Source organism: Doryrhamphus excisus, chromosome 5 (assembly GCF_030265055.1).
Source record: "Doryrhamphus excisus isolate RoL2022-K1 chromosome 5, RoL_Dexc_1.0, whole genome shotgun sequence".
In the NCBI taxonomy this organism is placed as follows: Eukaryota; Metazoa; Chordata; class Actinopteri; order Syngnathiformes; family Syngnathidae; genus Doryrhamphus; species Doryrhamphus excisus.
The window spans coordinates 333,091-359,981 of record NC_080470.1 but is presented as its reverse complement, the minus strand read 5'-3'; the positions used below and the strand labels follow the sequence as shown (position 1 = coordinate 359,981).

Sequence of the window (26,891 nt, the reverse complement as noted above, 5' to 3'; positions counted from 1 at the left end):
CCAGTCCAGGGTGTACCCCGCCTCTCGCCCCAAGACAGCTGGGATAGGCTCCAGCACAGCCGTGACCCTGGAATGAATGAATGAAAGTGGTTCCGTGTTATTCCACGTTTTCCCCCAGTGATCCATTCCCTGGTGGATCTAATATTTAGCGAGCCGATGCGTTCCAACACGAGCTGGGCTTTACTTTTTCGTTGACTTTTAAGTTTTTTATGACTGAAACTTTGCTAATTTCCTCCCCCAGCTCCAACGGTGACCTTTCATTTTTTTAAAACATCTCCACTTTTCCCAGAGTCCCAGAGCTGGGTTGAAATTCCCAAGCGGATATAACTTTAAGTGATGGATCTGCAAAAAGGTGGGGGGGGTCGCTCCAGTCCACTTTTATGATACCTTGACCAGCCAAATCCATACGCTGCCAGCCAGCTCATTTCCTTAACAAGCCGCCCGCACGATGGCCGCCCTCCTGGCACAGCTTCATTGACGCACATCGTACGGCCGCGTAGCGAAGCGCCGGTTCTTTGGCTCGCCGTCTGTGATGAATGTTCCCTCACCTCCAAATGGGTCCTGGACTTCATCTCCTGCTGTGATGCACTTTGGGAAGGATCAATGACAGCGCCACGCCGCCGTGTGGCTATTTCAAGAATTCATTAATATAAAAGAAAAAGAGTCGCCGCTGCCAACGAGTGTGATTGGGGTCTCTCATGACCATCAAGTTGATTGACGACGTCCTCTCCGGGTTTGATTCCCCAGTGTCAGAGTGATATAGAGTTACTGGCCTTGCCCACGACGCCATATTTCAGTCAGCGGCGATATCGCAGTGAGAGCTCCACTAGTGACGACACTCGCCGTGACATGTCGTTATTTCATACGCAAGTCGCCACTGGCTCCGCCTCCTGCTTCCGAAAGGATACATATATATCCGTGGGATGCATCCCAGGAGAAGAAACGTTGGCTTGACAACCGACCGCCACAGAGCTCCATTTGGGACCGTACATCGAGCGTCATGGATCGGGTTCGCGTCGTCAACTACCTCTTTGGCGTCCTGGCGTTGGCGCTGCTGCAGGGCGTGATCCACGTGGAAGGAAGGAGCCTATTCAACACAGGTGAGTTACACCATCACGTCGCCAAGGCGCGGTGCCCGATCCGTCACTTCCCTTTTTTTTTTTTTTTGCCCGTGCAGGGAACACAATTTTCCATCCCAAAGACAACGCAGACGTCCAGGGAAAAATTCTCTCATTGCTTCTCCACAGAAGCTCAATTCCGGTTGAAAAGATTGATCCTCCAGGTGAGACGTCCGGGAATGAACCGTTACAAGGATGCTACTGACTTCTTCTTCTGTTGACAGGACTCGAACTGGTGGATAAATTAGCTGAATTAGAAGAGGTGAGGTCTTTACGGGGGCTACAAGGGCAGGCAGGCAAGGCATGCTGGCATCTAACAGTCTTCACTCTTCCTACAGTTGGAGGCGCTGAGGGAAGACCTGGAACTGGAGAAGGAACTTACCGCCAATTTAGCGGACAAACCGGCGACGAGGAAGAGAGGAGAACGTAGGTCCATCTTATTCTCTCCGCATGCTTCTCATTTTCATTCATGCGTTCCCAAAGTCCACCAAGGTCACATGACTACACTCCACACAAGAAACCGCTACTTTCTTAGTCGCTTCATCTTCAGCTCCTTATTTCCACCGATGGAGTACTTGGCTAGATGCTAGACCGGCTGTGTTCAAAGTGTGGCTCTGGGACCGATTGCGACCCGTGGCTGTTTTTTTATTGGCCCGCTGTGCTATCCAGAAATATAAATGAACAAGAAATATAACATAAAAAATATTATTTTACAAGATTAAAGTTCAAATAGTAAGAGGAAAATGTTGTAATCTAATTAGAAAAACTTTATGAAAATAGTTGTAATATTTAATACGGGAAAAGTTATAATATTATGGGAATATAGTCATAATATTACAAGAATAAAATTTACAAGAATAAAGTTTAAATAGTTGGAATTTTTCTAAAGCAGAAATGGAAAAAAAACATTTATGAGAATAAAATATTACGGAAAAAAGGAAATTAATGGAAAAAGGTAGCAATTTTATGAGAATAACAAAATAATATTTAAAAGAATGTAATTTTAGCAGCAATTTTAGAGTTGAAATATATCCCCAAAATTTATTTGATAATATAGTAAATCAAAATAATATGAGAGACAAAACAAAAGTTGTAATTATTGAAAAATGAAGTGAAAAAAAATTCAAATAATGCTCTGGAAATTCATTCAAAATATTGTGGAACCAGAGTCATAATATTATGAGAAAAAATACATGAATATTATTTAATAAGATTGAAAAATAAAAATATTAAATATTATAAAATATTTTTTATTACTATATAAATTGTATTATGTAATTTCAATGATTAACAATATATAAATAAAAAGTTGAAATAAAAAAAAACTGCAACCCATGGCTGTTTTTTATTGGGCCGCTGTCCAGAAATATAAATGAACAAGAAATATAAAATTTAAAAAATAGCAGTAATTTTACAAGATTAAAGTCCAAATATGAAGAGGAAAATGTTGTAATCTAATGAGAAAAACTTTACAATAATAGTTGTAATACTTAATACGAGAAAAGTTATAATATTATGAGAATAAAGTCATAATATTACAATAAGAAAATTTACAAGAAGAAATTAAATTTTTCTAAAGCAGAAATGGAAAAACAGCAAAAAACAATTTATGAGAATAAAATATTAAGGAAAAAGGTTGTATTGTAATGGAAAAAAGGTTGCAATTTTACGAGAATAACATCATATTAAAAAGAATGTAATTTTAGCAGCAATTTTAGAGTTGAAATATACCAAAAAAATGATAATATAGTAAATCAAAAATAATATGAGAAACAAAACAAAAGTTGTAATTTTTGAAAAATTAAGTGAAAAAAATTTCAAATAATGCTCTGGAAATTCATTCAAAAATATTGTGGAACCAGAGTCATAATATTACGAGAAAAAAATACATGAATATTATTTAATAAAATTGAAAAATAAAAAAATGTAATATTATAAAATATTTTTTGTTGCTATATAAATTGTATTATGTCATTTAAATGATTAACAATATATAAATAAAAAGTTGAAATAAAAAAACTGCAAATATGGGGAGAAAAGATCATATTAATAATATGTTTTTTCACCTAAATGACAAAGTTGAGCTGCACTTTTTTTCTTGAAATATAGATCATGTTTTAGCATACTGTATCTGCATGCATTGCTTTAAAAAAAAATATCAGTGGCAAACTTTTTGGACAAACCAACCCCAGAAGGACCAAAAAGAAACCGTTAAACGGGGTTAAACGTTAGCGGGTTAGTCTGAAACATATCGGAAAAATGACAAACGTGTCAAGCTAGGGAATATCTGTGAAACACAAATATAATCGTTCTGTTTTCATGGTAGACTAGGGAAAATTAAAAAATGTCACATTGGAGAGGTTATTGACCTAAAAAAAAATTGATCCAATACCAAAATAATTGTCAATTAATTTGACAATTGATGAATCATTGATTCTTGATGATAGCAACAGGTTATAGTAATCTGGTTTGTAGATAGCATAGTATAGCATTAAGAATAAACATTGGAACATTGCTTTTTGTTGGGAATTCCTTGCAAAAGGTCCGGCATAGGCCCAAATGTATGAAAACTGAGGCCATTTTTTCCCATAAGAAATAATGTACGCTGCAGACACCCAAAAATATGAACAAAAATTGCACAGACAGTGAGTCAGCAACATGCAGGATTTTGTGTAACGATATCAGACGAGTTTGTTAACCAAGGTTTGACTGTTCCTAATCGGGTCTCCTTTTGTCGGCAGCCTGCTTCTGGAAGTACTGCGTGTGACCTGGCAGTCCCGAGTACGAGGACCACCGTGAAACCTTGCTGCAAAGCCCAACCTGGCCTTAAGAAACCGTAACACCCGTAATGTGAACGCCGTGTCCGACACACCGCCATTCATCATCAACAACAACAACAACTCATCACGACGACGTCTGCTCGTGTACGACAAATATCTGCTGCTCACAGGAAGTACTTGATGACTGCAAAGATCTCACCAGGGTTATTGTCTGTCTGCCGCTTGTGTGTTTTTGTCGCTCTCTTGTGGCCGAATGGGACATTACTTGTATTATTTCTTTCTGTCCATCTGTCTCCTGTAGTAGAAATGCATTGTTCATAATGAAAATAAATTATAATGTAAATGTGTGTTTAGTTTGGCTGTTTCACAGAGAAATACTGTAGTTTTACAGCAACAATATGAAACGGGGTCAGGGGTCAGTCCAAACAATGTAGAAATGGTCCTGAATCCAACGGAACACGTTGAAGAACCATCAGACTGACTGTGAGAATGTGACCCAGACTACAAAATATCTCATCTCTACGTCAAGTAGCGTATCATATGATAATAATATACTTATATTTTTTAACAACTTTTGTATGTTTGAGTGTGAGTAAGCAACATACTACACACATGGGACTACAATAAACACGTAGTACTCTCCATTGGAATGTGGGAGTATCTGTTAGTGAGCAGAACTTTCATCCCTGCCTGGTACCAGTTGGCCAGGAAAACACACATCATCATCATCATCATCATGCTTATTAGCATGGCCTATTATTATTATTATTCCTTATGAAAACATCTAAAGTAGCATTTCTCCATAACCTGCTAAAGAAACCATGTGACATATCAGGCTGACATGATTAGCCCACAGGAAATGAGCCAGCATCCTCTTCCTGGTTATCAGTGACAGCACGCCAGCATGGAGCGGAGAAAGTGTCTACTTTTGATGGGCAACCATCACATTTGGGGAAAGAGCTCTTCTAGAAGACGGTGTCAAGCTCCTTGATCGCTACTGATGTTCCAAAAAAACATGGATTCCTATTCAGGAGGTTAGTATCATATTTACCAATTTACTAATACACAGGTGGCAAATACAGGAAGTAATGCTAATGGTAATGGTTTAATTTCATTTGAACATGCATCAGATTCCAATTGAGTGCATCCCATAATCAGTTCCCAGTTCCACATGTCCAAAAGGAGTAGGAAGAAGCAAAGCTTATTAAATCCTACCCCTCCATCTGGTACGTTATGCTAGCCATAGCATTTCAGTATGTGGAATCAAACTATGGAATGGATTGAGTAAGGAAATCAAACAATGCAAACAACGATGAGCCAATTCAAGAAACAATACAAGCAGTTGATGTTTGCTAAATATGTTAGCTTCTTCCTACTCCTTTTGGACATGTGAAAATAAAAATAAAAATAAAAATAATTATAAAAATAATACAATTTATAAAATGTATAATTTTTTAATAAAAATTATAAAAATTATTAACAAAATAAAAAATCATAAAAAATATAAAAATTTGTAAACAGTTTGTAAAATGTATTAAATTTATAAAAATAAAAATAAAAAACTTAAATTACATTGGAAAGCAGGAAGTGAACAAATGTTAGTGATTGTAAAAGTACCAGATGGAGGGGTAGGATTTAACAAGCTTTGCTTCTTCCTACTCCTTTTGGACATGTGGAACTGTGGAACTGTGAAAAAAAATAATAATAAAAAAAAAAATAATAATAATAAAAATAAAAATAAATTATACAAATTATAAAAATAATACAATTTATAAAATGTATAATTTTTTGAATAAAAATTATAAAAAATAAAAAAAATATAAAATATATAAAAAATTGTAAACAATTTGTAAAATTTATTAAATTTATAAAACTAAAAATAAAAATAAAAATAAAAAACTTAAATTACACTGGAAAGCAGGAGGTGAACAAATGTAAGAGTTAGTGATTGTAAAAGTACCAGATGGAGGGGTAGGATTTAATAAGCTTTGCTTCTTCCTACTCCTTTTGGACATGTGGAACTGTGAACTGATTATGGGATGCACTCAATTGGAATCTGATGCATGTTCAAATGAAATTAAACCATTACCATTACCATTACCATTACCATTACTTTTACAATCAGTAACTTACATTTGTTCACTTCCTGCTTTCCTAATGTAGTTTAAGTTTTTTTTGTTTTGTTTTTTTACCAAAGTACTGTGTGATATGAGCATCCAATGCCATAATGTGTACCATAGTGCGTGTCAATATAGTGATATATATAGCACATCATGACTGGTTCAAGACTCTTCATCCTTGGATTTAGCAAACATCAACTGCTTGTATTGTTTCTTCAATTGTTGACTAATGAAACAGTTTGTCATGTGATTGTGATTGAACGACTAAATAGTATAATATGATCACGTGCAGGTCGGGTGCGGCTGGTCCTGGTGATGGCCGCGCTGCCGCTCTTCACAAGCAACGAGGCCTGCCCCAGCGCCTGCCGCTGCTCAGCCCAAGGCAACGTGGGGTGCTCCGGCAACAGCATCACCGACACGCCCAAACAACTTCCCCTTCAGACGTACACGCTGCAGCTCCACGCCACCAGCATGAACGTCATCCACGAGCACAGCCTGGAGAACATGGACCTGCTGACGCGTTTCAGTCTCATGCTCAGCCGCCTCCGTACCATCCACCCGCGGGCTTTCAACGCCGTTCCAAAGCTCAAGTCCGTCCAGCTGTCGGCCAACAATCTGGCCTCGCTTCCCGCCAGAGTCTTCAGCCCCCTGACGACTCTGGAGCAGCTTCATTTGAACCGGAACCAACTGGCGACAATCACCGTGGACATGTTTGAAGGACTCGTTGCTTTGGACAATTTGGACTTGAGCCACAACAAATTGTCCAGTCTGGCTCCAGGAGCTTTCAGTGGACTGGTGAACCTCACCACGCTGAAGCTTGGCAATAACTTCCTACAGAGACTTCCGCCTGATAGCTTCAGCTCCTTGACTAAACTTAAGGAGCTCATCATGTGTTACAACAAATTAGAGAGGCTGGAACCCGGGATCTTTGACGGACTAGTGAACCTTGAGTATCTGCAGATGCATTACAACCAGATCGCCAGCATCCCTCAGAGGGTCTTCTGGTCACTAAGAAGCTTGAAGAACCTCACTCTGTCCACCAATCAACTGCAGTCCGTCCCTGAGAGAAGCTTCTACCACATGCCCAACCTGTCCAAGCTGACCCTGTACAACAACCCGCTCTTGGCTCTACCAGACCAGCTCATGGGACATATGCCCAGAATCCAGGAGTTCTACCTGTTCTACACAAACCTCACCACGGTTCCGGGGAATCTCTTTGCCAACATGTCTGGCTTGCACTACCTCAACCTCCATTTGAACGAAAGGCTGCGAGAGTTGCCGGCGGATCTGTTTTGCTGCATCCCGGAGCTTCAGAAGCTCTCGCTGAAATCCAACAACCTCCAGGAGCTTCATCCATATCTTTTCTCCAGGCTAACCACGCTGAACATCTTAGTCCTGAATGAAAACAAACTCAAAGAGCTACCAAGAAACATCTTTCAGGAGCTAGGACTTCTTACCACGCTGGACTTGAAGAACAATGAGCTCAATCATCTCCCGGAAGACATTTTCCAGTCCAACCCGTTCCTAAAGGTTCATCTGAGCAACAATCCGTGGAACTGCTCCTGTCCGATCAGAGGCTTTGCAAGATGGGTGAGTCGGAACAAGGAAGCCGTTGTTGACAACGCTGATACGATATGTCAGAGTCCGCCGTACCAAGCACTCCGTACCCTGGACTCTTTGCGGGACGAGGAGTGGAACGTCTGCGACGTTACCACAGTCACTCCGAGCCACGTTCCCACGCCCACTCCACAGTCGTCTACGACGGATCCAACAACCGCCCGACCAGTCGCCATCCAAACGTCTCAAACCACGGAATCAGCTTCAACGCTCCGACCAGTCGCCATCCCGACAACGTCTCAAACCACGGAATCAGCTTCATGGCTCCAACCTCCACCTCCAACTGGCGTCCCACCAGAAGAGGTTCCCACGCCCACTCCACAGTCGTCTACGACGGATCCAACAACCGCCCGACCAGTCGCCATCCAAACAACGTCTCAAGCCACGGAATCAGCTTCATGGCTCCAACCTCCACCTCCAACTGGCGTCCCACCAGAAGAGGTTCCCTCCAGCCACGACGCTTCATCGCCGTTTTACGACAAAGTGGTACTGGCAGAGCCGTCTGAGTTCGTTCACCACAACCACCACAACGGTTGGGTCTACGTGTGGTTTCTGCCCTCCAACGCCGTCTTGGCCGGGTTCCTGGCCTTTGGTCACGTGCTTCTCGTGGCCGCGGGTCTGTTCCTCGTCCTTTCTGCCATGTACGCCATTCATCGCCTCAACGGGCGCGTGGAAGAGCTCCGGGTGGAGCTGGCACCAACTGAAGGGTGATAGAGCACGCCTCGCATTTCAGCAACCGTTTTATTCCTGTTTATCTTCTCAAGGGTTCGAACTTAGAACTGGTTCCTCAGACAGTGATGATGCGCCACCACGCAAGCACCAGTAAGCGCGGCGATGGCGATGGCGGCGTCAAGTTCTGGCGCTGCCAACACTGTGGATCAATGGAACCTTCTGGAGCAGACCGTGACCCCGTTCCTTGGGTTTTCCAACACGATAAGGAGCCCAAACAAAGCCAGATCATAAACAGGATTCCAACAACAACCTGGGCAGGTTTGCTCAATTCCAAGGCAGTGGTAGATGATTGGGATCACTTTAAATATTCCCGCCAAGGACACAATGTGTATATGGTCACTGTGAGGTGGACCCACGCAACCACTTTAACATTCATTCGGGATACAGGAATACTGGAATACTGGAATACTGGAATACTAGAATACAGGAATACTCGTTCGTGTTGATGTTTGTTTATTTGCTCATTATTAAAATTCCCTTTCAGAGGCTGTGGAATTTTCCTCCTAATTTCTAGTACATAACCTTGTACCGCTCCTCACCAGGCTCCGTTGCTGCACCGTGTGCGTATATGCAAGCGGCCCTGCCTCCCCCCCTACAGAGACAAAGGGTCTATCCAGTTTGTTTTCATTTATCGTGTTTTTAATTTACATATTTATCATCATAAGAATTTCTTTTTATGAACCAGAAATGTTGTCACATTTTAGTCTTGCATGAGGTCCAAGTGGTTACACAGCTAGGAGACCCGAGTTCAATTCCACCCTCGGCCATCCTCACCCCACCTCCTAAAAAACTTTCAGGAACAGTTCTGTGTGGGGCTGCACGGCGGGATTAGCATGCAGGCTAATCACAGCTAGGAGACCCGAGTTCGATTCCACCCTCGGCCATCTGTGTTGAGTTTGCACGTTTTCTCCGGGTACTCCGGTTTCCTCCCACATTCCAAAAACATGCTAGGTTAATTAGCCACTCCAAATTGTCCATAGGTATGAATGTGAGTGTGAATGGTTGTTTGTCTATATGTGCCCTGGGATTGGCTGGCCACCAGTCCAGGGTGGACCCCGCCTGGGATAGGCTCCAAAATTATGGAAATTTTAAAAATTTTCAACTGAGAGGATTTTGTTTTTTACTTAAAATACAAGAAACAACACCCCAAACGGGTATATATGTAGTATTATATTGTTATTTTACTACTATATTGGCTAATAGGAGTGTAAAAGTGACTATAGGGGTGTTATTTTATGTATAGAGGGCTCTAATCATGTTAAAAAAGCATATTTAGTACGTATGTGCCACTGTATCGCTGTGTGTACTTTTTTTTTAATTAAAAATGAATAATGATCGGTCGAGTGGTTAGCGTGCAGACCTCACAGCTAGGAGACCAGAGTTCGATTCCACCCTCGGCTATCTCTGTGTGGAGTTTGCATGTTCTCCTCGTGCATGCGTGGGTTTTCTCCGGGTACTCCGGTTTCCTCCCACATTCCAAAAACATGCTAGGTTAATTAGCCACTCCAAATTGTCCATAGGTATGAATGTGAGTGTGAATGGTTGTTTGACTATATGTGTCCTGTGATTGGCTGGCCACCAGTCCAGGGTGTACTCTGCCTGGGATAGGCTCCAGCACCACGTTTGCCCCTCATGAGGATAAGCGGTAGAAAATGAATACAAATAGAATACTACATGAAATAGATGAATATAAAGTATATGGATAAAACGCAGTAACTTGAGAGGGATTGTTGACAAACTTGTAGTCATGCTATGCTATGCTATGCTATCTCACTTCCTCTTTGCATGAGAAGAACAGCAAGCGGATATCTCCCAAAAGTGACTCATGCAAGGGAAGTAGGTTGCTAAAACTGTCATATCTGACATTTCCAGTCGTTGAGGGAAATGACTGTATGGTCAAAAGTTTTCAGAATGACACATTTTCACGATGGCAATTTGCATCCACTCTAGAACCTTCTCAAAGTCTCTCTTTGTCAGGAAAATGAACCAAATCTGAATTTCACCGCCACCAAAGGACCAGCTGACATGATGTTAGGAGACACTAACACAAGACCTCACCACATGGAACTCATTCACATATAGACATATAGACATATAGGCACATATAGACAAACAACCATTAGGGAAACTTTTCCATAATGATTTCAGATGCCGCAAATTCCATAACTTTTAAAGCAAACTGGACACAATAGAGGATGGATGAGTGAGCGGCTCCCAAGTTCATTACCATGACAACGGCTGATTAGGAATTTCCACTAGGCTGGATTTACACAACAGGAGCTATGAAAGCGCTCACACACACAATACACACAATACACACAATACACACACAATACACACACACAATAAAGGGGAAATGGTGCTGTAGAAAACAAGCGGAAATATCAAGTGAAAGAAAAACACTGACGAGTGGGATGAACGTCATGTCGGAATACAACAGTTTGGGCGTTAAATGTGGCGACTGTACAGCTCCGAATACGAGTCATACATTTGATTCAGCTGTACAATTTTTACAACAAGTCGTATTTTTGGAGTGATTGCGAATTTGCCAAACATATTTAATTGTTAATTGTCTTATTTTCTTTTACACGTTGGTGGCATTGGGTAATTCATCCCAAACTATTTGTCCGATGTGAACATACAGAGAGGACAAAAAGGACAAATGTAGGATTATGACAGCGCTTCTTAGTATAGCAGCACATATTTTGAGTATATCAGTACATATTTAGCACATATTTTGAGTATATCAGCACATATTTTGAGTATATCAGTACATATTTTGAGTATATCAGTACATATTTAGCACATATTTTGAGTATAGCAGCACATATTTTGAGTATATCAGTACATATTTAGCACATATTTTGAGTATATCAGCACATATTTTGAGTATATCAGCACATATTTTGAGTATATCAGCACATATTTTGAGTATATCAGTACATATTTAGCACATATTTTGAGTATATCAGCACATATTTTGAGTATATCAGTACATATTTAGCACATATTATGAGTATATCAGCACATATTTTGAGTATATCAGTACATATTTAGCACATATTAGAGTATATCAGCACATATTAGAGTATATCAGTACATATTTAGCCCATATTAGAGTATATCAGCACATATTATGTGTATATCAGTACATATTAGAGTATATCAGCACATATTTTGAGTATATCAGTACATATTTAGCACATATTAGAGTATATCAGCCCATATTTTGAGTATATCAGTACATATTTATCCCATATTAAAGTATATCAGCACATATTTTGAGTATATCAGTACATATTTAGCCCATATTTTGCGTATATCAGCACATATTTTGAGTATATCAGTACATATTTAGCACATATTTTGAGTATATCAGCACATATTTTGAGTATATCAGCACATGTTTAGCCCATATTAGAGTATATCAGCACATATTTTGAGTATATCAGTACATATTTAGGCCATATTAGAGTATATCAGCACATATTTTGAGTATATCAGTACATATTTAGCCCATATTAGAGTATATCAGCACATATTTATCCCATATTAGAGTATATCAGCACATATTTAGCCCATATTAGAGTATATCAGCACATATTAGAGTATATCAGCACATATTTTGCGTATATCAGCCCATATTTAGAGTATATCAGTACATATTTATCCCATATTAGAGTATATCAGCACATATTTAGAGTATATCAGTACATATTTATCCCATATTAGAGTATATCAGCACATATTAGAGTATATCAGTACATATTTATCCCATATTAGAGTATATCAGCACATATTAGAGTATATCAGTACATATTTATCCCATATTAGAGTATATCAGCACATATTAGAGTATATCAGCACATATTTTGAGTATATCAGTACATATTTAGCCCATATTAGAGTATATCAGCACATATTTATCCCATATTAGAGTATATCAGCACATATTTAGCCCATATTAGAGTATATCAGCACATATTAGAGTATATCAGCACATATTTTGCGTATATCAGCCCATATTTAGAGTATATCAGTACATATTTATCCCATATTAGAGTATATCAGCACATATTTAGAGTATATCAGTACATATTTATCCCATATTAGAGTATATCAGCACATATTAGAGTATATCAGTACATATTTATCCCATATTAGAGTATATCAGCACATATTAGAGTATATCAGTACATATTTATCCCATATTAGAGTATATCAGCACATATTAGAGTATATCAGCACATATTTTGCGTATATCAGCCCATATTTAGAGTATATCAGTACATATTTATCCCATATTAGAGTATATCAGCACATATTTTGAGTATATCAGTACATATTTATCCCATATTAGAGTATATCAGCACATATTAGAGTATATCAGTACATATTTATCCCATATTAGAGTATATCAGTCATATATGCGTCCCGCTGCTTGGCCAACATGTACGTATACGTTACAGCGGCTCCACCCTCACTATCTGGCTGCTATGCATAGGAAGGAGTTTGTTTAGGTTCAAACTGGCTGCTCAGCCTCCCTTATGGATTCAGTTAGGCCAGTGGTGTCCAAAGTGTGGCCCGGGGGCCCTTTGAACATTTTTTTTTAAACCCAGCAACAGCTGCGGCAAACATGGTAAATCAGTAGCAGCAATTTTACAAGAATTTGTTTTTTGTATAGTTGTAATTTTACAATAATATGAGAAAAAATGTAATTTTAGTAGCATACAGTTGAAATATTAAAGAATAATTAGGTTTGAAAAATATATTATCATAATATTATGAGGGAAAAAAGCTTCAATATTTAGGCAAAGTAACAGCAAAAACTGTAAAAACATCAACAATCTTGAAAAAATAGAGTCAAAAAATTAAGATAAAAAGTGGTACTTTCAGAAAAAAAGACAAAATCTTGACTTGAAAAAACTCACAATATTATGAGGAAAAAATAATGTTATTTTAGTAGTATAGAGTTGAAATATTAAAGAATAATTAGGTCAGAAAAATATATTATCATAATATTATGAGAAAAAAATATTTAGGCAAAGTAACAGCAAAAACGGTAAAAACATCAACAATTTTGCAAAAATAAGAGTCAAAATATTCAGATAAAAAGCCAGAATTTTGACTTGAATAAACTCGCAATATTATGAGAAAAAATAATGTTATTTTAGTAGCAAAGACTTGAAATATTTTTTTAATATATAGTTGATAAAGATTATTATGAGAAATAAACAAAACAATGAATAAAATTGTCATTTTGGAAAAAATTTGCTTGGGAAAAAGTTTGCAAGAATGAAATCTAACTATTATGGGAATAAATACATAATTACTAGAGGAAAATTTACCAATGGAAAGTTGAAATAATTGGAACATTTTGAAATGTGAAAAAAAAATTCATGTTATTATGAGTTATAAAATAGTAACATAAATTTGAACAAAAAAAACAAAACAAATCTAAATATTATGGATATAAAATGATAATATTGTTAGTAGCATAGTGTTGAAATATTACATTATTTTTTAACATGTAATATTTCGTGAAACAAACAAAAAAGCAATAAAAGAAATTTGGTTGGGTAAGTTAGAAACAATAATTATGAGTGAAAATATTATAAGAGAATAAAGTCTCAATTTCCAAGGGAAAATTTAACATAGTTGGAGGAAAAAAACAAAATAAATTCAGTAATTTTAGGAAAATAAAGTCAAAATATTAAGAAAAAAAAGATTTACAGTTGAATGAGAAAAAAAACAATCTTCAGACAATAAATTTGTAAAATAATGTGTAAAAAAAAAACATTATTTTAGTATTTTTTCACATATATCACAAAGCTGAGAGCAGTTAAAAAATCTATGTATACAGTATATGGATTATTTAGTATGTTGAGGAGATTACTGTCGGTATGGTATCAAGGAAGCTATAACCGAGTGGCCGACTGGTGATGTACACAAAAGGCATTTCCTGGCATTGAACTGCAGACATGAGCTGCACGCACATCCCATATTTACAACATATTAAAATAAAAACAAGTCTATTGTCTCAAATCAAACACTTCCTGTGCATAAAATATCAATATGAATCCAACATGTGCTTCCTGCAAACATGACCAAACATCCAGTAATTGCAACCGCATGGATGTTCCAGGATCTCAAAAGCGCTCAAACTCATTCTGTCACCAGAGGGTGGGGTTTCCCCTCTACCCCCCACCCCCCATCTCCCCCCACCCCACCCCGACATTTAACAAAAACGTGAACCAGAAGCAGAGAAGACTGTTGGGAAACCGTGATGACGACGAGTGGTCAACATTTGTTTTAAGGGATTTGTGTGATGATGAAGAGCGATGGGAATGTCGAAATGTTCATTGGAGGATTGGTGAAACAGCAGCACGAGGGAGGACGTGATAAAAGATAACAGCAACCCCCCCCCCCTCCCCCCCTCCTGGTGTGTGTTCACTCCGTCGCCTGCCACCATCCAAGGTAAGCCATGCACAATAATGCTGTGTCTTTTTTTATGCAACATACTTCATACTTTGGTTGGAAAAGTAGCTTCGATCCTTAGCAATCCGTATGGAAAAGTAGGCCTTAGTTTATTTTCCTAAGAAAAATCAACTAAAAATCAAAACACTTCATAGTGAAGAAGAAAAAAAAACTTGCTCCATGACTGTTTCTCCACCCACTTCCAAAAGATGTGATGTGAACCAGTATGGATGGAGACCTTTCTTGGGTCTATTGAGGTTTTTTGAAGTGATCCTGCGACTGGGATGGTGGGAAAGCAAATCCATGAAAGGAGAAATCATAAGTCAGGGTAAATTTATCATTTCATTTCCTGGCGGCTTGGCAGAACTCTGGCTCTCTCAGACTCCAGATAACGAAAGACCAAACCACACTTCCCAAGCCGTATACTTCCCCGTCTGAAGACCTGGAACTACATTTGTGCTGAAACTGAAACTGTAACAGTCGTTGCTGTGGTTTCCTCTTGCTAACAATTTACATTGACTAGCCAAATTCTGCTACGGCACGGCATAACAATACAAAATGGCAGTGAAACAGGAGTTCAGAACATGAAGTGAAGAATCAACACTGAAATGGGAACATATAGGCCGAGAAAAAGCAGGAGGTCCATGGAAATACTGCAACAAAAAGGCGCAGAATCTGGAAGATCTAGAAAGCTTCCTGTGTGGGTTATTGTGTGTAGCTGTTCTATAGGAGTCCATAATTCAATAAAAAAAACAAAATATTAACATAATAGGTTTTCTATGATAAGCATCATTAAGGAAAACAACCCCCAATTTATTACACATTGACTACATTGCACGGTGGTAGAGTGGTTAGCCCGCAGGCCACACAGCTAGGAAACCCGAGTTCAATTCCACCTTCGGCCATCTCTGTGTGGAGTTTGCATGTTCTCCCCGTGCATGCGTGGGTTTTCCCCGGGTACTCCGGTTTCCTCCCACATTCCAAAAACATGCTAGGTTAATTAGCCACTCCAAATTGTCCATAGGTATGAATGTGAGTGTCAATGGTTGTTTGTCTATATGCGCCCTGTGATTGGCTGGCTGGCCACCAGTCCAGGGTGGACCGCGCCTCTCGCCCCAAGACAGCTGGGATAGGCTCCAGCACCCCCACAACAGTATCACTCGGATACTGTGAACATCCAGCAGCAACACGACATTTTGGCATGACTACTATTTTGATGAAAAATATACTGAACCAGGGCTGCACAGCGGTTGAGTGGTTAGCACACAGGCTTCACAGCTAGGAGACCCGAGTTCAATTCCACCCTCGGCCATCTCTGTGTGGAGTTTGCATGTTCTCACTCCGGTTTCCTCCCACATTCCAAAAACATGCTAGTTTGCTAACATGCTAAACATGCTAATTGGCGACTCCAAATTGTCCATAGGTATGAATGTGAGTGTGAATGGTTGTTTGTCTATATGTGCCCTGTGATTGGCTGGCCACCAGTCCAGGGTGTACCCCGCCTCTCGCCCCAAGACAGCTGGGATAGGCTCCAGCACCCCCACAACAGTATCACTCGGATACTGTGAACATCCAGCAGCAACACAACATTTTGGCATGACTACTATTTTGATGAAAAATATACTGAACCAGGGCTGCACAGCGGATGAGTGGTTAGCACACAGGCTTCACAGCTAGGAGACCCGAGTTCAATTCCACCCTCGGCCATCTCTGATGAATATGAATGTGAGTGTGAATGGTTGTTTGTCTATATGTGCCCTGTGATTGGCTGGCCACCAGTCCAGGGTGGACCCCGTCTCTCTCGCCCCAAGACAGCTGGGATAGGCTCCAGCACCCCCACAACCCTCGTGAGGATAAGCAGTAGAAAATGAATGGATAGTTCAATGTTATTTTTTCTCATAATATTATGACATTTTTCTCGTTAGATTACATTTTTTTATGTAATATTTAGACCTTTATAAAATTGAAACTAAACTAAAACTAAACTAAAACGAGTCCTGTCTTTTTCCAGGGAAATCATGGCGCTCCCATTCATCTTCCCTGCGCTCCTGCTGCTCTGTTCCCTCAGTGTTGCTGTGTGGTCATGTCCCGATGGATGCCAATGTAAAGAAGACCAAATCTTATGTGTTGGAATCTCACGTGTTCCTCAAACACCGACGTCCACCACGGCCTTCTACTTGTCCAACTGCAGCATCTCCTCCCTGACGCCAGATGACTTCACTTCTCTGACCAACGCGTTAAGCGTTTGGGTTAAAGACTGTGTTTTGAGGGAGGTTCACCCTGGAACGTTTGATTCCACTCTGAACCTCAAGGCCTTAGTGCTTACTGGAACAGAATTGCAAGATCTGCACGAGGACCTGTTCCGGAATCTTCAGCAGCTTGAGACTCTGAACGTGAATACCAACAAGCTCCTTGTACTTCATCCAAAATGGTTCTCCCCAATCAAAAGACTGACTGCCCTTGATCTGAGTCGGAACCAGTTGACCTCCATACCTGAGGAAACCTTTCACCCTCTGACTGAGCTGGTGTACCTTTTGCTAGCAGGTAACAGTATCGGTCAGTTACCAAGAGGGACCTTCAAAGGTCTTTCAAAGCTCAAGTACCTTCGGCTAAACAGAAATGTACTACAGCAAGTCCCCAGCGGGTGTTTTGATGACCTCAAAAACCTGGAGGAACTATCCTTACACGACAACCGCATCACTCATCTCCAACACGACCTGTTCTCCAAGACGCCCAACCTCCAAAAGCTGTTCCTTTCCAACAACCAACTGAGAACTCTTCCTCAAGGACTCTTCCTGCACCTCCCCCTCCTGGCCCAGATCTCCTTGTATGAGAACCGGTTGGAGAGCTTGTCTTCTGGGGTGTTTGGTCCCATGGCCCTGCAGGAGTTGTGGCTTTACGACAACAAGCTGAGTCGAGTCGAGGACGACACCTTCAGAAACCTGACGCGGTTACAACTCCTGGTGCTCAGCCGCAACCGGATCGGCCACGTATCCGCCGATGCCTTTCGAGGGTTGGAACAGATCGGTGAAATATCCCTGCACACCAACCTGCTCAGGAACGTACAAGCTGGGACATTCCGAGGTCTTCCCAAGCTGAGAAACATCTCCTTGGAGCACAATTTCATCACTCAACTGCCTGTTGGGTTTCTCCAAGGTCTGAGCCACCTGGGGCAGATAGACCTGAATAACAACTCTCTTCCCAACCTGCCGCAGGAAACGCTGGACGCCATCTCTGTGGCAGAGGAGATACTGCTTCATCGGAACCCTTGGAGGTGTGACGAGGACATTGTGCCTCTGAGGAACTGGCTGAGAAAGCACCCAACCAAGACCAACCAAAGCCAAGTGATATGCGACACGCCCTTGGGCCTAAGCGGGGAGGTCATTGCCATGCTGACGGAGGAGGACTTGAACCTGAAGAGTTCCACGCAGCAAACGCTACTCACCTCAGAGGACTTGCCTGCCGTCAAGACCACGTCTTCCACAGAGTCAGAAGCGGTCACAAGAAGCGGACACGGGGAAGAGGGGCAAATCTCCGGCCGTACTTCCATCATCCTCATCGCCATCGCAGTCGTCGCCACGGCCGTCATCAGCGCCGCTGTCATTGGTTGTCTATGCTGGAGAAGGAAGAGAAAAGGAAGAGGAGATATTGGACATCGGGGCAGGAGCTCTGTGCTGTAGACGCGTGTACAGTCTCACAAGTGCCTGATGTTTTTGTTTTTTTTGCATTTTAAAGTGATCCATATTCAACATCAATGTTTATTAGGTACCTTCAACAACCTGCAGGCCTGAAGTACCACAAACAGGAAGTGACGTCTAGGGTTTAAACTTATATTTTAGCTCTGCATCAAAAGTAGCCTCAATCAATCACCTTTTCCGGTGGGTTTGTCACTTCAACGTCACTTCATGTCACTGGTGTGTGTTTGCGTGATTGGCAGGAAGGAAAGAAAACAAAAGAAAAGCAGAAGTTTGGCGCCACCTGTTGGTCTTCGTGTGTAACTCTCGAGAATTTGAATCGAAGAATTACAGACGTTTTTCGATGGAATGAATATTGTATCCATCACTGAGTAGAGTTTGTAACTTCAACTCGAAACTGCTGAACTTGTGGTGGAATTCAACTTCAATTTGTTGACTAAAATCGGAGGTATGTACGACATGGCACACAGGGCCTGTCGGGAAATAGCAGTCTATGAATGCAATGGCGGCCATGAGCTAATATAACCTTTTCATGTATAACAGTCAAGGACACTAAAGAAACACTAACTGCCACATGAACGTTGAACACACGTATATATTTTTAAAGTATATTTTTACCTTACCGGCCTACAAAGAATAAATAGAAGGTTACTGCTTTGAAACGCTTAAGTTCTTCTTCTCCGTAACTGAAGACGATTCTCGTTACAACACTGACACCTGCTGGTCATTTATTATAACGCATCAAACAGCACTCAGTGAACAGACAAACCGATACCAAGGTTAATAACTCGTGATTTATTATAAGAATAATCATATTATTTCAAATATTATTCATTACTCACTGTGTCAGTTACATACCAACTCGAAAAGATTTACTTTGGAGATTATTGTAGCGTGGCTGGGAACACTTCCTGGTTCCCAGCGTGCTTTGCGGCACCGTTGATGTAAATAGTTCTTCAATTTGTAGTTTGAAGTCGCATAGTTGTTTATTGTTGGTCTGATCAACATGTAAAAGTGTGTTGTGTGTTTTTATTTGTCTGTTGCGTTGTTTTGGGATGTTTTGGGGCTTTGTTGTTGGCACACCATGACTGAAAAAATCATTTGGTGGAATCTGATGGGCTACGTGTTGAATGTTCTAAGCTAGCTTCTTATTCAGCTCTTAAAGTTATAGCCTCCTCTTTTACAAGACCCTTTAGCACCACAATAAATTCTATAATAGACATTTTTTTTTATTTTATTTTGGATCCTATTGAAGATAATGCACTATTTGGTGTATATTTTAAGCATTTCTGTGTCTTATTATGCTATGCTTGTGTTTCAGTACTACTAAGTATACACAGGCTTATCTTCCAACAAGGATATCTTTAATATAACAAAGAGTATTACTTATGCAAAAAACAGCTACTATTGGAATTTAATCACTACCTGTAATTATTATTTATTCATTCATTCATTCATTCATACCTATGGATAATTTGGAAAGAGTGGCCAATTAACCTAGCATGTTTTTGGAATGTGGGAGGAAACCGGAGTAAATCCACGCATGCATGGGGAGAACATGCAAACTCCACACAGAGATGGCCGAGGGTGGAATCGAACTTGGGTCTCCTTGCTGTGAGGTCTGCACACTAACCACTCGACCGATCATTATTCATTTTGAATTAAAAAAAGGTATACACAGCGATACAGAGGCACATACGTACTAAATATGCTTTTTTAACACGATTAGAGCCCTCCATACATAAAATAACACCCCTATAGTCACTTTTACAATCCTATATAGTAGTAAAATAACAATATAATACTACATATATACCCCAGTTTGGATTGTTTCCTGTATTTTAAGTAAAAAAGAAAATCTTCTCCAGTTGAAAAATTTTAAAATGTACATAATTTTCCCGCACATGTGGTGCTGGAGCCTATCCCAGACGGGAGGAAACCGGAGTACCCGGAGAAAACCCACGCATGCACGGGGAGAACATGCAAACTCCACACAGAGATGGCCCAGGGTGGAATTGAACCCTGGTCTCCTAGCTGTGAGCTCTGCGTGCTAACCACTCGACCACCGTGCAGTCCTGTAATTATTTATTTCCACGCTAAAAAAAATGTAATAAATTGTCTTTATACATTAAACATTTATACATAAAAATTTGGTAGCATTCCAGCTCATACAAACAAAGGCAAGTTCTTAATTAGAACACAATTAAGAATAGAACTAACATACAAAACCTCAAAATGCTAGTAAGGTTCAATTTCTTATTTTTGTTCCATTTCAAACTCATAATAATCAATAGTTTTATGAAATCATCTAAATCATAATACTAAAAATGAATGCCAGTCTTGTACAGTACAATCAGAAACGAGAGTGACGTGTATTTGCTGTTCTCATCCTCTCTGATGTCAACAGATAATCATGAAGTCATTAAAAGTAAAAAAAAGTCGGACTGTGTAAATGTTGGAAATGGCGGCGATAAGATGAAACGTGTTTAAAGACGCCATATCTACTTGACGTTGGAGCCCCGCTGCAGCCCAGTGCCGCCATTGGCTGCAAAAGACGCCTAGATTAGAATTATCTCCGCTCGCAGAAGCTTGTTTGGCCACGCCCAGCCGGGTCGCTGCAGGGCAACAACGATATCGACAACAACTCACCACGCTTGTGTCTCTTTGCATTTCCTCTCTGCTGCTTCCTGCCACGGGAAATAATCAGGTAGGCTCCATCGGGATTCAGATAACGTCACATTTCATGGACGCTCACATGTCAGCCACCTTTTCAATGCGTTTTAGAGTAGTCAGTGTGCAGCTTGTATAGTACTATTGATATCCACTGGGGGGAAAACATGATTTTAGTATTTTGGGATGTAATGAAAAACAAACAAAACAACAAATAATGTAATTTTTGGAAGATTAGGGTGCGGAAAAAGTTCTAATGTTACAAGAATAAAGTCAAAATATTATGTAAATAAAGTCACAATTATAAGATTAAGTTGATTATAAGAAGAAAGTTGAAGAAAATCAGCAAATGTATGTATACTATACAATACAATACAATACAAAATAATATTTAAAAATATATATTTTTTAAGTTGCAATGAGAAACAAAACTAGATAAAGTTTTTGGAAAAGTCGGTTTGGGGAAAAAATCTATATATGGGAATTATTTGAAAAAATATTGAAATATCTGGGGCGAAAAACATAAAAAATGAGAGACAAAACACCGAAGTTCATACTAATAATACATTTTTAAAAAATACTTTATACTGTAGTATACAACTTCTTAGCATATCTGCATGTGTTGCTTTACAAAATATCCAAATTGCATGGTAGCAAACAACCATTCACACTCATCCACTGTGCAGCCCTGGTTCAGTATATTTTTCATCAAAATAGTAGTCATGCCAAAATGTTGTGTTGCTGCTGGATGTTCACAGTATCCGAATGATACTGTCGGGGGGTGCTGGAGCCTATCCCAGCTGTCTTGGAGCGAGAGGCGAGGTCCACCCTGGACTGGTCGCCAGCCAGCCAATCCCAGGGCACATATAGACAAACAACCATTCACACTCACATTCATACCTATGGACAATTTGGAGTGGCTAATTAACCTAGCATGTTTTTGGAATGTGGGAGGAAAACGGAGTACCCGGAGAAAACCCACGCATGCACGGGGAGAACATGCAAACTCCACACACAGATGGGTGGAATTGAACCCTAGTCTCCTAGCTGTGGGTCCTGCACGCTAACCACTCAACCACCGTGTAGCTTGAATAAAAACACTGAAAATCAAATGTGTGTTTTCAATGCACATATAATTAAAGTTGCACAGTACTTACAGACACAGTCTCCAAGACAGTATTCCAGAATGCTCCATATTATTCCATTTCTGTGCCAAATGAATTGGGGCCACTAGGTGTGGTTCAAAATCCTTGTCCCGTGGAAAAATGATATCTTGTAATAAAAATGTCCGTCCAGACTTTGGTGAGATACCGTATATAAGCGCTTCCATACATGTCTTGTGTCTTCCAGTGCTTGGCCATGCAGAGTCCAGACCTGATTGTGTTTCTCCTGCTGGTGCTCTTTAATTCCTTCCTGACCGGGAATCAACCATGTGAAAAGGAGACCGACTGTCCCTCAGGAAACCAAGTGGTCTTAGGTTCCAATGTGACAGAAATCCCTCGTACGCTAAGACCGGGCGTGACTGAAGTTTTCTTCCTGAACAGCCAGATCAAGATGATCCCCAAAGCAGCCTTTGCGGAAAACCCCCACCTGGAAAAGGTGGAGTTCCTGAACACCAACATAACCGTTATCGAGCCGGGAGCTTTTGAAGGTCTGATCAACGCCAGGTACATTGAAGTCTCCGGCACGCTGCTGGAGTCTATCCCAGTGGGAGTCTTCACAGGGGTGGACAATCTGGAGAAAATCATCCTAAAGTCCAACAAGCTCCGTCATGTTCCCAAAGGTTTGTTTGATGGCCTTCAGAAGCTCCGGGAGCTCCAGTTGCACATCAACGAGATCCAGTCCATCCAAGACGGGACGTTTGATGACCTGGAGAACCTCACAACGCTTCATCTGGCCAAAAACAACCTCTCCACCGTGTCCACCAGCTGGTTCTCCAAGCTGACCAAACTGCAAACGCTTCGGCTTTATGAAAATCAGCTGACCGCCATTCCTGAGGATATTTTCCATCATTTGCCAAATTTAAAGGAAATTTCTGTGCAGGGCAACAAAATAAGCGACTTGTCCCCCAATCAGTTTCCCCATAAAGACAAAGTCACAAAGCTTCTTTTGGACGACAACCGACTGACGAAATTACCAGGAGGATTCTTTGTAGGCTTCCCAAATCTTAAAACGCTGACGCTGCAGAAGAACCGACTGGCCGGTCTTCCAGCTGTGCTTTTCGGAGAAATGAAAACCACAGATTTGAGTCTGAGTCAAAATCACCTGAGTCATCTCCCAAAGGCGATATTCAGTCCGCTGAAGAAACTGAAGAGGCTGGATCTGTCAAGGAACCACTTCGCCGCTTTGTCGGCCGACTACTTTGAAGGATTGGACAAAGTCGCCGTTTTGAATCTGCGTAACAACTCCATCGCGTCGCTGGGATTGGACGTTTTTGAGAAGCTTCCATCTCTTAGTACGCTTGATCTCTCCGGCAACAACCTCCAAACGCTGCCTGAGGATATTTTCGAACCTGTACCGAAACTCACCAAGGTTTACCTCCATGGCAATCCCTGGAACTGCGACTGCAACCTTGTACCTCTCCACATCTGGATCAAGGCCAATTCCCAGCTGGTTCCCAGTGTGGTTGCGTGTACGTATCCGGAACACCTTAAAGGACAGGCGCTCGCAAACTTGACGCTGGAGGAACTGGTTTGCCGCGCAGATCCCACCGCAACCGTTAGGGTGTTACCGACTTTGACGACACAACCGATCCTCACGACACGACTTCCATCGACAACCTCAGCGGAACCGACCACCGTCCTTGCGACCCCAACACCTTCGACGACGCAACCGATCCTCACGACACGACTTCCATCGACAACAGCAGAACCGACCACCGTCCTCGCGACCCCAACACCTTCGACGACACAACCGATCCTCACGACACGACTTCCATCGACAACCGCAGAACCGGAATCAGCAGAACCGACCACCGTCCTCGCGACCCCAACATCTGCAACGCCTTCGACGACACAACCGATCCTCACGACACGACTTCCATCGACAACCTCAGCGGAACCGACCACCGTCCTCGCGACCCCAACACCGACAACACCACAACCGAGCGCAACCCTTCCTGCTTCGAGTACAACAACTCAACCAACGCCAACGCAAGCAGCAACCACTCCCACCACCATTTTAGCTACAGTTCCTCCGCCGACCACAACAGAAGCCACTTTACCAATAACAACAACTTCACCGACTACTCCGCTACCAACAACTACGACGTCCGTTAGCACGTTGCCACAAACGACAATCACCACAACCGCAACCACAACCTCACCCAGCACCGCTCTGACGACAATAGCTATCGCCACGACAACCACGACTCCAAATACCCCAACAACCCCAACAATTGGAGTCGTCGCCTGTCCCGTGGACTCGAGTCGCTCATGGTCAACACGCAAGAACGACAAAGGAAGAACGTCAAGTCATTGCAAATCCCAAGCAACAGTGTACGGCGTCCTGCTGCTGGTGGAGCTGTCCTGCACGCTAGCGCTGATCAAGGTCACCGTGTCTGTTGGCCGTTTGCTGCAGCGCCGGGAAAGGTCAAACAAGGTCAAACTCACAAGTTTCTCCCACAGGAAAGAAGTCATCCTCAGGCCTGTTTGGGAGGCGGAGACCAAAAGACTTTAAGCGGCTTAAACTAGGGCTGTCCAAAACCCGGCCCCGGGGCTATACCCTGCTCCTACTCATTGGGAGGAGTGTCTGGTCAGGATGGGGTGGCGTTCGGGGACGTGTAAGACCGGGAAGACCCAGGAGACTGATCTGGTCAGGATGGGGTGGCGTTCAGGGACGTGTAAGACCGGGAAGACCCAGGAGACTGATCTGGTCAGGATGGGGTGGCGTTCAGGGACGTGTAAGACCGGGAAGACCCAGGAGACTGATCTGGTCAGGATGGGGTGGCGTTCAGGGACGTGTAAGACCGGGAAGACCCAGGAGACTGATCTGGTCAGGATGGGGTGGCGTTCAGGGACGTGTAAGACCGGGAAGACCCAGGAGACTGATCTGGTCAGGATGGGGTGGCGTTCAGGGACGTGTAAGACCGGGAAGACCCAGGAGACTGATCTGGTCAGGATGGGGTGGCGTTCAGGGACGTGTAAGACCGGGAAGACCCAGGAGACTGATCTGGTCAGGATGGGGTGGCGTTCAGGGACGTGTAAGACCGGGAAGACCCAGGAGACTGATCTGGTCAGGATGGGGTGGCGTTCAGGGACGTGTAAGACCGGGAAGACCCAGGAGACGTTGGAGAAAGTGGTTAGGAGTAACTGACTGGAAAAGCATTGATAAGCTTTGTGTATAGTGTGATCTGATATAATATATATATAATATATATAAAATATATATAATCTGATATAATATGACTTCCATTTATCTATGGAGTAGCTGAATGAAATAAATGTTTTGGGATGCACTGCTTAGTTTCTCTCAGCAGGGGGAGCCAAACACTCACAACACTTTGGGTTTCACCTCCAACTGGAAACCAAATGTTTGCATTTTAATTTGAATGAATAATCTTTTATGTTTTATACCAATTGAGTTTATTGTATGTGTGTTTCATTCTTCATTTGCAGCCTGTGACTCGCGTATTAAGGCAAATTTAACACTAAAAAAACTGCAAAAATGGAAATTATATGCTTTGAAAAACTTTGAAAAAACAGCAAAAATATTTAAAAACTTATATATATATATATATAGATATATAAATCTATATATATAAATGTATTGAGTAAAATTTAACACAAAACACACACACACATATATATTTACTGTTTTTCTGTGTTAAATTTGACTTAATACATATATATTACTTAATTCATTACTTTAAAAAAAACTTTATTTAAAGACTTAAATACTTAAATCGATTACTTAATACATATTGGGAAAAATAAAGAAAAAAGGAGAAATGTATACATATTATATATATATATATATATATATATATATATATATATATATAAATAAAAAAAATAAAATAAATGAATAAAATAAAAAAATATTTATTCATGAAAGAAATGAAAATAAATTAATTAAAATTAATGAATAAAATAAAAAATATTAATTCATTCATATATTCATGAATGAATAATTTTTATTTTATTCATTTATTTTAATTATTTAATTTTTTGTCATGTACTGAAGTACGGGGTGATATGACCATACAATGACATAACTGTCAATATACCATTGACAGTTACTGTAACTGTTAACTGTAACTGTCAATATACTATGGTACCCGTTATGTCATTGTATGGTCATATCACCTCATACTTTGGTACGTGACAAAAAATGTAACAAATAATTAAAATTAAAAAAAATCAAAATTCATCAAAAAAAATATATTAGAAAAGCAGGAAGTGAACAAATGTAACAGTAAAATAAATGAATAACATAAAAGAAAAAAAGGAAAAAAATAAAAAATAAATAAAAGAATTTTTTTTTTTACAAACATTTTATACAATAAAGTTAAAAAAGTCAATTGTAAAAGTAGCAGATGGAGGGGTAGGATTTAATAAGCTTTGCTTCTTCCTACTCCTTTTGGACATGTGGAACTGGGAACTGATTATGGGATGCATGTTTAAATGAAATACAAACATTAGCATTAGCAAACGTGTGTGAGGAAGACTTGGTCTGTACCAT

General features: G+C 40.7%; 3 protein-coding genes across 3 annotated transcripts; all 3 read left to right on the top strand.

Moving 5' to 3' along the window:
* Window positions 1-491: 491 nt before the first annotated feature.
* Window positions 492-4,193, top strand: uts2d (urotensin 2 domain containing). The gene is made up of 5 exons (XM_058072698.1): window positions 492-1,100; window positions 1,178-1,282; window positions 1,343-1,380; window positions 1,457-1,544; window positions 3,860-4,193. Exons 1-5 carry the CDS (start codon window positions 1,001-1,003, stop codon window positions 3,883-3,885), a joined length of 357 nt encoding a protein of 118 aa, XP_057928681.1. The 5' UTR covers window positions 492-1,000; the 3' UTR covers window positions 3,886-4,193.
* Window positions 4,194-4,818: 625 nt separating this feature from the next.
* Window positions 4,819-25,786, top strand: LOC131129397 (uncharacterized). The gene is made up of 5 exons (XM_058072943.1): window positions 4,819-4,932; window positions 6,311-8,342; window positions 16,856-18,520; window positions 21,057-21,246; window positions 22,560-25,786. The coding sequence occupies exons 1-5, from the start codon at window positions 4,899-4,901 to the stop codon at window positions 24,885-24,887; spliced, it is 6,249 nt and encodes a 2,082-aa protein (XP_057928926.1). The 5' UTR covers window positions 4,819-4,898; the 3' UTR covers window positions 24,888-25,786.
* LOC131129284 (leucine-rich repeat-containing protein 15-like) lies at window positions 14,627-19,840 on the top strand. Its single transcript, XM_058072696.1, has 2 exons — window positions 14,627-14,844; window positions 16,856-19,840. The coding sequence occupies exon 2, from the start codon at window positions 16,863-16,865 to the stop codon at window positions 18,522-18,524; it is 1,662 nt and encodes a 553-aa protein (XP_057928679.1). The 5' UTR covers window positions 14,627-14,844; window positions 16,856-16,862; the 3' UTR covers window positions 18,525-19,840.
* Window positions 25,787-26,891: the final 1,105 nt, after the last annotated feature.

Bases quoted from the DNA above. Each gene is read 5' to 3' on its own strand.
- LOC131129397 (XM_058072943.1), top strand. From the start codon at position 4,899: ATGTTCCAAAAAAACATGGATTCCTATTCAGGAG. The intron at 4,933-6,310 runs GTTAGTATCATA...GATCACGTGCAG, and splicing joins CATGGATTCCTATTCAGGAG to GTCGGGTGCGGCTGGTCCTG. The intron at 18,521-21,056 runs GTAGACGCGTGT...TTGACGTTGGAG, and splicing joins CGGGGCAGGAGCTCTGTGCT to CCCCGCTGCAGCCCAGTGCC.
- LOC131129284 (XM_058072696.1), top strand. From the start codon at position 16,863: ATGGCGCTCCCATTCATCTTCCCTGCGCTCCTGCTGCTCTGTTCCCTC.
- uts2d (XM_058072698.1), top strand. From the start codon at position 1,001: ATGGATCGGGTTCGCGTCGTCAACTACCTCTTTGGCGTCCTGGCGTTG. The intron at 1,283-1,342 runs GTGAGACGTCCG...TTCTGTTGACAG, and splicing joins TGAAAAGATTGATCCTCCAG to GACTCGAACTGGTGGATAAA. The intron at 1,545-3,859 runs GTAGGTCCATCT...TTTTGTCGGCAG, and splicing joins GACGAGGAAGAGAGGAGAAC to CCTGCTTCTGGAAGTACTGC.